The sequence below is a fragment of the Eriocheir sinensis genome, chromosome 2, assembly GCF_024679095.1.
Source record: "Eriocheir sinensis breed Jianghai 21 chromosome 2, ASM2467909v1, whole genome shotgun sequence".
Lineage (NCBI taxonomy): Eukaryota > Metazoa > Arthropoda > Malacostraca > Decapoda > Varunidae > Eriocheir > Eriocheir sinensis.
Window position 1 is genome coordinate 15,088,048 of NC_066510.1, and position 12,400 is coordinate 15,100,447.

At 40.0% G+C, this 12,400-nt stretch overlaps 1 protein-coding gene across 3 annotated transcripts in view; it reads right to left on the reverse strand.

The window, feature by feature from the left end:
- Positions 1-11,341, reverse strand: part of LOC126999842 (kelch-like protein diablo) — a 29,711-nt gene extending 18,370 nt beyond the window's left edge. Inside the window, exons 1-4 of one of the 3 annotated variants that reach the window (XM_050862890.1) lie at positions 11,180-11,339; positions 8,581-8,645; positions 6,417-6,671; positions 5,784-5,968 (exon numbers count right to left, since the gene is read on the reverse strand). In XM_050862890.1, coding sequence (XP_050718847.1) covers positions 5,784-5,968; positions 6,417-6,671; positions 8,581-8,594 — 454 coding nt within the window. In that variant the 5' untranslated portion in view covers positions 8,595-8,645; positions 11,180-11,339. Of the gene's footprint in view, positions 1-5,783; positions 6,032-6,416; positions 6,672-8,580; positions 8,646-11,179 lie in introns of those variants that run through there. The other 2 variants (XM_050862898.1, XM_050862908.1) reach the window with 2 other exon arrangements.
- Between the last annotated feature and the right edge of the window lie 1,059 nt (positions 11,342-12,400).

Genomic DNA, 12,400 nt, shown 5'->3' on the forward strand with positions numbered 1-12,400 from the left:
ATGGAGGAAGAAAATATGTTTTTTTTTGTTTTTGTTTTTTTTTACAACAAAGGAGACAGCTCAAGGGCACAAAAAAAAGGAAACAATACTAAAAAAAAAAAGCCCGCTACTCGCTGCTCCTAAAAAAGAATCAAAAGAGGAAATAAAGATGAAGGAAGATTGTTCCAGAGTTTACCAGCGTGAGGGATGAAAGAGTGAAGATGCTGGTTAACTCTTGCATAAGGGGTTTGGACAGTATAGGGATGAGCATGAGTAGAAAGTCGTGTGTAGCAGGGCCACGGGAGGGGGGGAGGCATGCAGTTAGCAAGTTCAGAAGAGCAGTCAGCGTGGAAATATCGATAGAAGATAGAGAGGCAACATCGCGACGGAATTTACGAGGTAGAAGACTATCAGTAGGAGGAGGAGAGCTGATGAGATGAAGAGCCTTAGCCTCCACTCTGTCCAGAAGAGCTGTGAGTGGAGCTCCCCCACACGTGAGATGCATACTCTATACGAGGGCGGACAAGGCCCCTGTATATGGATGGCAGCTGTGCAGGGGAGAAGAACTGGCGGAGACGATACAGAACGCCCAACCTCGAGGAAACTGATTTAGCGAGAGAGGAGATGTGAAGTTTCCAGTTGAGATTTTGAGTTAAGGATAGACCGAGGGCGTTTAGTGTTGAAGATGGTGATAGCTGAGTGTTGTCGAAGAATAGGGGATAGGTGTTTGGAAGATTGTGTCGAGTTGATAGGTGGAGAAATTGAGTTTTTGAGGCATTGAAGGACACAAGGTTCCTTCTGCCCCAATCGGAAATGATAGCAAGGTCTGAGGTTAAGTGTTCTGCAGCCTCCAGTCTGGAGTCGTGTACTTCCTGTTGTGATGGTCTTCTATTGAGAGAATTTGAATAATGCAGAGTGGAGTCGTCGGCATATGAGTGGACAGGACAGTTTGTTATGGAAAGAAGATCATTGATGAATAACGGGAAGAGAGTGGGTGATAGGACAGAGCCCTGTGGAACACCACTGTGGATAGGTTTAGGGGAAGAACACTGACCGTCTACCACCACAGAGATAGAACAGCCGGAAAGGAAACTGGAGATAAAGGAACAGAGAGAGGGATAGAATCCGAAAGAGGGCAGTTTAGAAAGCAAAGTCTTGTGCCAGACTCTATTGAAGGCTTTCGATATGTCTAGTGCAATAGAGAAAGTTTCACCGAAATGGCTAAGAGAGGATGACCGAGAGTCAGTTAAGAGAGCAAGAAGATCGCCAGTAGAACGTCCCTTGCGGAACCCATACTGGCGATCAGATAGAAAGTTAGAAGTGGAAAGGTGCTTTTGAATCTTCCGGTTAAGGATTGATTCAAAAGCTTTAGATAGACAGGAAAGTAAAGTTATAGGGCGGTAGTTTGAGGGATTGGAACGGTCACCCTTCTTAGGCACAGGCTGTACAAAGGCATACTTCCAGCAGGAAGGAAAGGTAGATGTTGATAGGCAGAGACGAAAGAGTTTGACCAGGCAGGGTGTCAGCACAGAAGCACAGTTTTTAAGGACAATAGGAGGCACTCCATCAGGTCCATAAGCCTTCTGAGAGTTGAGGCCAGAGAGGGCATAGAAAACATCATTAAGAAGAATCTTAATAACAGGCATAAAGGAGTCAGAGGGGGGATGAGTAGGAGGAATATGCCCAGAATCGTCCAGGGTGGAGTTCTTACTGAAAGTTTGAGCGAAGAGTTCACCCTCAGAGTCAGATGAGACGGCAGTGCTGCCGTCAGGGTTAAGGAGAGGAGGGAAAGAGGAAGAAGTGAAATTGGAGGAGATATTTTTGGCTAGACGCCAGAAGTCACGGGGAAGAATTAGAAGAAGAAAGGTGTTGACATTTTCTATTGATAAAAGAAGTTTTGGAAAGTCGGAGAATAGATTTGGCACGATTCCGGGCTGAAATGTAAAGGTCATAGTTAGCAGGAGTTCGAAGGCTCTGGGACCTTTTGTGAGCTGCCTCTCTATCTTTAATAGCACGAGAACAAGCATGATTAAACCAAGGCTTTTTAGCATGAGGAGTAGAGAAAGAACGTGGAATGTGTGCCTCCATTCCAGAGATAATCACCTCTGAGATGCACTGGGCACACACAGAGGGGTCTCTCTCCTGGAAGCAGTAATCATTCCATGGGAAATTGGAAAAGTACATCCTCAGGTCGTCCTACCGAGCTGAAGCAAAATGCCAGAAGCATCGCCTCTTCGGTGGGTCCAGAGGATGTACAGGAGCGATAGGACAGGATACAGAAATAAGGTTATGATTGGAGGAGCCCAACGGAGAGAACAGTTTAACAGAGTAAGCAGAAGGATTAGAGGTAAGGAAGAGGTCTAGAATGTTGGGCCTGTCTCCAAGACGGTCGGGAATACGAGTAGGGTGCTGAACCAACTGCTCTAGGTCGTTGAGGAGAGCAAAGTTGTAGGCTTGTTCACCAGGCTGGTCAGTGAAAGAGGATGAAACCCAAAGCTGGTGGTGAACATTGAAATCTCCCAAGATGGAGATTTCAGAGAAGGGAGAGTGAGTCAAGATGTGCTCCACTTTAGAATTCAAATAGTCAAAGAATTCTACATAGTTAGTAGAGTTAGGTGAGAGATAAACAGCACAGATGTATTTAGTAATAGAATGACAATGAAGTCTTAGCCAGATGGTGGAAAATTCAGAAGAGTCAAGGTCGTGGGCACGAGAGCAAGTGATGTCGTTGCACACGTAGGCGCAACATCCAGCTTTGGATTGAAATTTAGGATAGAGATAGTAGGAGGGAATAGAGTAAAGATAGCTGTCAGTAGCCTCAGAAACCTGTGTTTCAGTGAGGAAGAGAAGATGAGGTTTAGAGGAGGAGATGGTGTTCCACAGAATGAAAATTAAAACGAAGACCACGAATGTTGCAGAAATTGATAAGAAGGAGGTTCGAGGAGTTATCAGGACACCTCTCAAGTCGGCAGCCAGAAGGGAAGTCCTCCCTGGGGGAATTTATGGTCTCCCCCCCAGGCAGGCAGTGTTATTTTTCACCATTTTGAATTTTGAATTTTGGGAAAAGGTGTGTGTTGTGTGAATGTAGTGTGGTGTAGAAAGAGAGAGGAACTGTCTTTAGAGAGCATGCTGAACTGCCCTCTGGTGTTGATGAGACAAAAGGGAAACGGTTAGTGAGGACATGGGAAGGGTCTTTGAAGGGCTTCAGCACCCTCCTCGCTTCCCATATATCCTCACCGGGAGTAGCTCACGCCCGTTCGGTAGGTGTCTTCCTACCTCCTCCTGAATTGGATCAATGAAAACTGCCCTTCAGAACTATCTCTTATAATGACATATAAGGCAGAACTTCCTCCATTTCAACCATACATGTTTTCTGCCTATTCACTTAAGGGGGGCGGCTACGGGGTATTTTTCGAGGAATAAATTTAAAATCAGACAAGCAGAGATTTTTAGCTCAAAAGGCCCTTGAAAGGGTAAATTGCCGTGTGGTGGAGTTTGTTTTCGTAAAATTAAAACCCCTCCCCGCTGGAGACCATTTTTACATGTCCCGCACTGTTGCGTCATAGCCAGACACACGAGTCAACATATGCAGTATCATTCAATGCTTGTATATACGCAAAATTGCATTAGAATATTTTTTTCTCAGTAAATTTTGCCACTTGTGATCCTCATATTCCGCGCAGCCCGCTGGGCGGGGAGAAGGAAGGAAGCGGCGAGCCACTCAGCACTGCAGTGCCTCGTGCGACACAAACGAGCGAGGTGTGTTGCAATTTTCCCTCCACTCTAACCAAAAAAATGTCCTTATAAATGATTTTACAAGCACAAGGCAACCAGAAAAAGCTACAAACACTGTTCGAGAGACAGAATTGCCCAGTACGGTCATGCAGGAACACCTTGACCTTCTGACACCCTCACCTTTGATTAAAACTTTTTTATAAAGGGGGACCAGATTCCTTATCATTCTCCAGTAAGTCAACAAGGTACACACAATAATATGTGAAAATTTTATGCCAATCAGATAAATACAAATGGCAAGACAGGGAGAAATGGAAAAAAAATCTTTAGGACCCAATATATCTCGAAAAGTAGTTTTTTACACCAAAAAATTTCACAAAATCGGTAAAACGTCTGACCAACTTTTGTTAGGTATCATTTAAAACTACAACTAAAGGACAATTTTTGCCCGCTATAGAATTTCAAAAAATGTCAAAAGAAAACGGGACACAGAGTGGAAAAAATTATAAGTGACAAAAAATTGTAATTTTATTTTTTCAAAGACAAAAAAAAAATTCTAGCTGGGAAATGTAGATACCAAAGTTTCTGACATTTTTTTCAAAGAGATTAACAGAAAAATAAGGTCTGTGAAACAAAAAAAAGAAAAAGAAACTTTGTTTGAGTCTCTCCTAAACTTCACCCGAATTTAATGAAATTCATAAAATATCATACCTTTACACCTACAAATAACATACTAAGACTTTAAAGCTATTGGACGAACCATATGCGCAGGAGGACCCCCCGTAGCCGCCCCCCTTAATGCTGGACCACTTGCATGGTGGCTTTCTTTGGGCAAGCTTGTTGGAGACAAAAAGGATTTTTCTGATTTGGTTAGGAAATTATTTACAACAACAGCTTAAAGTTCTGGAGTGGAGAGGATTTTTTCTTCATTTGGTCTTGCTCATTCTAAGCTTAGAAATAGGTTAGGGATAGAAAAAGCTGCAAAATTGGTTTTCATTTACAAAAAACATAACCTAGGGTCATCACAGAGAGCCTCTGGTGAACTTGGTGAACTCCATAGTTAGGTACAGTAAACTAAGGTACTAAATTGAAGATTAATGCATGTGTAAAAACTCACTCAATAAAGATTACATTTTGTTGAAAAAAGTTTAAAGAATCCTTCAAATATTTTCTGCTACTTAAATTCAGGAATCAGGAATCACACATCTTAAACAAATTCTATCTCCTTAATTTACATAAGTATTTGACATTTGTATTACATTGATACATAGATTAGGTAACATAGATATGATATCTCTTCTCCAGAATGGCCTACTTTACTACTCAAACATATTTCAAAGATTAATTCATCTCAGCTGTCAGTTCCTACTCATAAATTTATAATAATGTAGGATTCTTTTTTTTTCTTTTTTTATATATACCTTGAATAGAATAAATGAAGCATTGCACATGAATAGGTTGTTTTACTTTACCATCTTTTGGAGCACATCATTTAACTTATGGAATACTTTTAGTAAAAAAAATCTAAAAAATCTTGATTTTTTTTTGTAAAAAAATCAATGATTTATTCATTTGATTAAATCAATTTGATTTAATCATTGCCAACTCTGGTTTATACACTGCAGCATCTGAAAGCAAACTAAGCTGTCTAACAGGAAACTGAGCCATCCAAGAGGATATTGGGGCTTATCATGTGGGAAATACTTTCCATGTTTTCCTCATAGTGATAAAGGCTATAGTGCTCAAAATACAATGAAAAATAAGCAAAAATAGTAATTCTCTGTTATCAAATATAGCTTCATCTCAGTCCTGCATTTTATTAGGTGAGGCCAGCGGTACACCAGTACGTCACCTGGCCTCTAGAGGTTAAAGGGGACAGCAGATATTAACAAATTTTTGACACATACAGGTGTCTCTGTTACCTGACTCCAAGGATGTTAAGGTACAACAGTATACCTTCCACTGCCAGGCATTTAGTTATCTCTTTGTGAAGTAAACCAGCAGTAGCCCCAACAATAGTCTCTGAAGAGCGCTTTCCAGTATAACAAGGCCATAGGCTAGAAACTCACCGGCAGGAAGGAGAGTCTGCACATTGGACTCCTCGATGGTGATCTCCGAGGTGTAGCAGAAGTTTACAAGGAGATCCACAGCATGCTCATCAATGTCCCGTATGGGCACCTCTGTCTGCCGGGCTTCCAACAGCTCCGAGGTGAACATGGCATGGAAATATGGGCTGCATGCTGACAGGATCACTCTGCCAAAAAGATCCCTTCATTCAATGGGCAACCAATCCACACACACATCTCTGCTCTTCTTACTGCCAAGGCCAAAAAGACACTTCTATTCAGCTATGAGATCAATCCACATATCTATACTTGTATTCTCAAGGCCAAAAGATGCCTCTATTCAGCTATAAGATCAATCCACACATATCTGTTCTAAATATAAAGGCTATTCCTGCCACACTCACACCTGTAAGGGAGTCTGAGGGGCAAGAAGATTGATAGATGAAGAGCAAAAGCTCCCATATTTCACTATTAATTAATGAATCACACACCTGCTCTCATACTTTATAGAAAAAAATTTGACTGTCATTTTTAATGTCTATTTTCTTTATAAAACCAGCATTACTGAAGGTATTTTCTGTATTCAAGCAGTGAAGTCTGTCTCCTTAACACTAAATAAAAAATTAAAAAACTGACCTGTGTGCAAATATTTTTCTGCCCCCCACAATGAGCACCACGTCACACAGCTCCCGGCGCTTCTGCAGCATGTTGATGTTTGCCAGGGCCAGCTTGGGGTGCTTGTCGGAGGTGTAGCGCAGGCCCGTGGGGGAAGGTGGCCCCCCGATGGAGGTCTCCCCGGCCACCACCACACCATCGTCGCTGGCGGTCACGCGGCCGACGCCCGTCTGTCCTACTCGAAGGTTTATCATGTTTTCTGTCATACCTTCCATACTGGAGGGGAGAGAAAGGCAGCCATCAGGACTTGCTGGCTAAACAGTTTAAGGTTGCAACAATTTCTGATACTGTAAAACTTAAGGGGCTGTCAATGTGAGGGGGAGCTTTAAACTTGGGGCATAATACTGAATTGCAAGACTACGAAAAGTTTCACTTCAGCTTAAAGCTGTGTATAACAAATATAATTTTCAAAAGCAAATCAATTTTCATGAAAAATATTGGAAATTATCTGAAACTGTCATGAACATTCTAAATCTATATACGAAAAGAACTATGTAGCCCACATGCTTGTTATGGTTTCTAATAGTCATGCCATTCACTTGAAATGCCCATTTGTGATCTCAAAGATCATTAAAGTATTTGAGACTCCAGGCAGATATTTCAACTCAATTACAAAATACTATTAATATATTCAAGCAACAAATGAAACATATCTACAACAATCAAAAAAAGAATATAAGTTTTCTAGACATCCCCCATTCAAATGCAGTCAAAATTCATTTTCTCTACATATTTAACAATGGACTAAACAAGTTAGCATTTACTTGGCAAAGATGTTAGAATATCAAAATATTGAAAGTTTAAATTTATAAGAATCTCTAATCAAGGAATATATGCCTCTTTCTAAATTATATGAATTGAATAAAACTGCACACTGGTTTCCCTCTTATGTTGTCAAGAAAGCCCAGGCGAGCATGTGCACAGTGATCAGAGCCACGGCCTTCCTCCACTGGTTCTAAGTCCCTCCCATGTTTATGCTCCAACACTCAGGGGCTCATTGTGGTGCCCTTCAGTGTATGACATTTACTTCTGAGGCATGTTTATTCACCAGCCCACCATGGATGGCTAATCAGATATGTGAGCAATATACACAACTTTGAATCATGTGGATTTCACAGCACGCATCTATTTAATCAGCAAAAAAGATGAATTTGACGGCAGATGAATACTAATAAGCAGGTACTACTATTCTCAGCATCATGTACATAACAAGTGCAATTGTGTCACTACATGTGTAGTAATCCCTTTGTTTTTGTTGTTGTTGTTGTTTACAGAAAAGGAAGCAGCTCATGGTAAAAAAAATAAAAAATAAAATAAATAAATAAAAAGCCACTAATTGCTGTTCCTGTAAAAGTAAATATAATTAAGTGGCCAGAAGAGAGGGTCAATTTCAGATGGAGAGGTGTCTTTATACTCCTCTCTTCAAAGAGTTCAAGTTGTAAGCAGGAAGAAATACAGACAAAGGAATGCTGTTCCAGAGTTTACCAGCAAATGGGATGAAAAAATGAAGATGCTGGCTAACTCTAGCATAAGGGCTTTGGATAGCAATCTAGATTCATATTCTATTTTCTAATGGAGTCTGATTCTTCAAGGGCAAAGCACTGAAAAAATACAGTCTGCCTTTAATAAATTAGCATGCAGAACAAAAGCCTGCTCCCACAAGATGGCTTATTTTTTTTAAAGACTATGAAGTGTTGTTTACAAGTTCTAGCATGAAATATTTGGTCAATATATACATTCCCTTAATCCTGTATTATTTGTAAGTATGTAAATTTGAACATTTCTAAGAGAACACTGTGCTTCTTTCACAGATGTTAGCGGGTGTCTGTGGTCTGTGGGATGTACACTGAGGCTCACGTGAGTTGCTTGTGTGCAGCACTTAACTGTTGCTGTTTTCCTGAAACATGACACACATGCAGTGCAAGAAAACCTTCCCCAGCTGGTTACCAGAACTCCAGCAGCTACTAAAAGAAGCGCTAGGTTATCCACATACTGTATATTACAAATGATAGGTAAGAGAAGAGCATTAACAGCAAGGCATTGCTGGTAGTGGTTATCTACTAAGTGGTGGTGAGAACTGAGGGTTAGTGACCAACAGCTAGAACAAAATGGTGCTACTGTTTACTTTGTGTACAACATGGCTCAAGTCTTGACCAAGGTTGTGAGGCTGTGAGGAACAGCTTCCACACACTGCAATTAAAAACACTACATGTGAAATTCAACTTCTACTTGGAAAATTCTGGGATTGCTACATCCTCCATTTTCTTGTCATTTACTCTTGATCACAGTTATAACATCTCATTCTCTCTTTAGGCAGAACCTGCATAAAAGGCAAAATCTGGTCTGTGTCTGAATGTTTAGGGATTGAAAATTTGCACAGTTCACCACACTCATCATAGTACAGAACTAAATTTTTTTTTTTTTTTTTTTTTTTTTTTTTTTTTTTTTTTAGTGCAGTAAACTTTCATTACATGGAAATTAAATTAACACATCCCTCAGATTTTGGCTGATGTGCAAACCCTTCCATTAAGATAACAGTTCACGAGGCATCACTGGAACCTGTTGACCAGAAAAATAATGTTAGTTAAAATTGAATTATTTACTTTTATCCCTAATGTTTCTTGATACAAGCTTTGGAAATCTTATGTTTCTTTAAATATACTGGGATAATATTTGAGGCACTTACTACCCTTAAAGTAAATGTGTAGTTTAGCTCCACCACCTCAATATACCATTAATATCTTCATATTCTGGTTGGAAGGCAAAGCTACATGCCCTTTAGCTATAATAATAAGGTGAACATTGCTAGAAATCAACCAGGATTATTTCACCACCTCAAAATACCATGAACACTTTCATATTATGGTTGGAAGGGAAAACTACATATTCTTTAACCATAATATGAAGGCGAGCATGGCTTAAAGTTAACTGTTATTCTTTCCATACAGGTCACTCAAAAGATGCAAATATTCTGAGCCCTACTCTGATTACTCACCACTATTCTGCAGCGTCTGGTGTGTATGATACCGCTCGCAAATTGAATGTAACTCAATTATTATAATACAGAATGTTGTTCCGCGCGTGGCCACGGTTACCAACAGGCCACCATGACTGACACTGCTGTAGGTGGGATTTTGGTTCTTATAAATCAGTAATTATTTCTGGGCTCATACCAGTACCTAGGTTACTGAATGTACTATATTTTTTTGTGAATGTTGTTTTATATCTAGGTTACTGAATGTACTAAAATAAATTTTGGATGTCTAACAAACATTTACTTTAACCTAACATAACATAGCCAAACCAAACTGCTGCACCCCAGGCCACAGCTGCTGCTTCGACTATCTCCAATGCAACGACTATGTTAGGTTTGGTTAATTTACGTAAATTTTCTAACCATGAGCACCATCAAATTATATATAAAGGGCATGTATTATTCTTACCCCTTAAGTATAATATGAAAGCATATATATGAATACGTATGGTATTTCAAGGTTGCAGAGTTAAACTACACACTTACCATCCAATGTATCTCTTATCCAATCTTTAAATCTGCCTACTCAAATAATGTCATTAGAGAAGGGAAAACGATAATACCAATAAGAAAGAGTACACAGTCTAGGTCTGGTCTCAGCTAAGAAGGGTCATAAACAAAATCAAAATAAGTGGAGGAGAACAACAAGGCTGAAACTTCCATCAGCTGTGAGGAACAACTAAAGAGACTACTTGCCAAAGCTGGAGGACAGAAGGCGAGGAGACATGATCAAGGTGTACAAAATTATTCTAAGCTTGGAAAACATAAATACAAACAATTTCTTTATCCATCAGGCACCTCAGCTGTAATGAACAACTAGAGACTCTACTTGTCAAGGCTGGAGGACAGAAGGCAAGGAGACATGATTATGGTATACAAAATTATTCAAGGATTGGAAAACATAAATACAAACAATTTCTTTAGATTTCCCACCACAAACCTTAGGAGGGGGCACTCATAAGATGGTGCAACAAAACCCAAACAAAGAACTCATTTACCCATCAAGTTACTAATGACAGGAACAAGTTAGCTACCAGATCATGACAAGAGTGCTCCTTCAGTGAACTCTTTGAGAAATAGACATGACAAACACACACCACAGATAACAATGGAGGCGGCCAACAGGATCTAGTTAAGGCATTAGGAAACCCGCGGAGCTAATTGGCAAGACGTAATTAGTTAGATTCCCCCGCAAGAAGCACACCCCTTAACTATCTAAACCCTTCCTACATTATTTACTTACATCTTTTACAAACCAGAAAACCACATCAGAATAAAAATGAAACGTCAGAATAACCCGTCAGAATGCAAATAAAACCTCAATGTAAAGCGTCAAGATACAAATAAATCCTCAATATAAAACGTCAGGATACAAATAAATCCTCAATATAAAACGTCAGGATACAAATAAATCCTCAATATTAAACGTCAGAATACAAATAAAACTTCAATATAAAACGTCTGGATACAAATAAAACCTCAATAAAACATCAGAGTAATACGTCCGAATAAAAATATAACCTCAAAGAACAAAAATGAAACCTCACAATAAGACGCCAGAATAAAGACCTAAAACCCGTAGCACAAGGGCAAAATCAAATAAAACCAAAGAATTATTAAGGGAGGAAGGGAGAAAGTGGGAGGGACGAAGCTCAGAAGGAAAAATACAAATAATCTAGCGTGCACTGACCGAGCTATTGGTAGAGAAAGATCCGGGTGTTAATTCCCTCATCAGGTGTACAGGCAAGCTCCTCTGGGTGGTTGGAAAGCCGCGTAATAGCCAAAGTTACTCAGTCTCAGCCCGCCGCCGCCATACTTCCTCAGTGGTCTCTGTAAACAAGTCAGTGTTGCCAACATGGCCGCGGCGCTACCCTTCAGTATGTCAGTATTCATTTATGAGGCTGATTTTGTGGTGCATAGTGTGAGACATTGGCTCTAATAACGTGTAACGGTAAGGTATATTTCATATAGCATATAAGCCAATGGCGTCAGTGGCATTGCATTTCTCAGTTTTTAGACCCAAAACTGTCGTACCCACATCAATAACGATATTATTAAAACTGTTGATTACTATTCATAGTTATGGAATTGATTTTTTTTTCTCCTTCCCTGGGATTCCATGGCTGTTGGCCAACCGTACGTACATTGTAAACCAGTCACTTAATTTGTTTTCCTTTACTCGGGTACCGATTTTTTTTATTTTGATCTCATTCATTTGGTTTTGTCTTCTTTTGATCCTGATGCTAATTTTTTTCTCTCCTTTTTTATCGATTTTTTATCGCAACTTTTATTGTTATTGTTCTTTCGGTTCCGCTTTTGTTCTTTCTGTTCTTTTGATTGCTCAGGAGGCCCAAAATTACTATGACTTTTCCTTGAGATTCTCCTGACATCATATCCCATATCTTTCCCTTTCTACATAGGTCAGCGTTGTTATTATTGGGCTTGACCTGACCTACCATGACAAAATGTTGTATATTATCTAACACTTCTAATAAATATCCCTGAAAAGGTTCATTGACATCAAAGTCTGGTGCAACTCCAATCCATGGTAGCTACTCAAGAACTTAATGACGAGATGAAACTATGAAAGCAGACCAAGAGCATCTGTGGAAGTTGTTTTTTTCCACTTTCATGCTCCCACTCATACCTCATCTCAGCTTGACTGCCACATAGCTCTATCATGTGAAAAGGGTCAAATGAGCTCAAGTCCTCATGTACACTCGTGGCCGTGGTGAGATGGACACGCAGGCCGGGTTGGAACCATATTTATCACTTCAGCTTTCCCTTTCTCAGTCTCCCACCACAACCCCTCCCAATCCCATCCTTCTCCTCCCATACACACCTGACTAGCCCATGGGACAGAGACCATTATTTTCTCTCCTAATGTCTATCTCTTTTCTCTTCCTTTCAC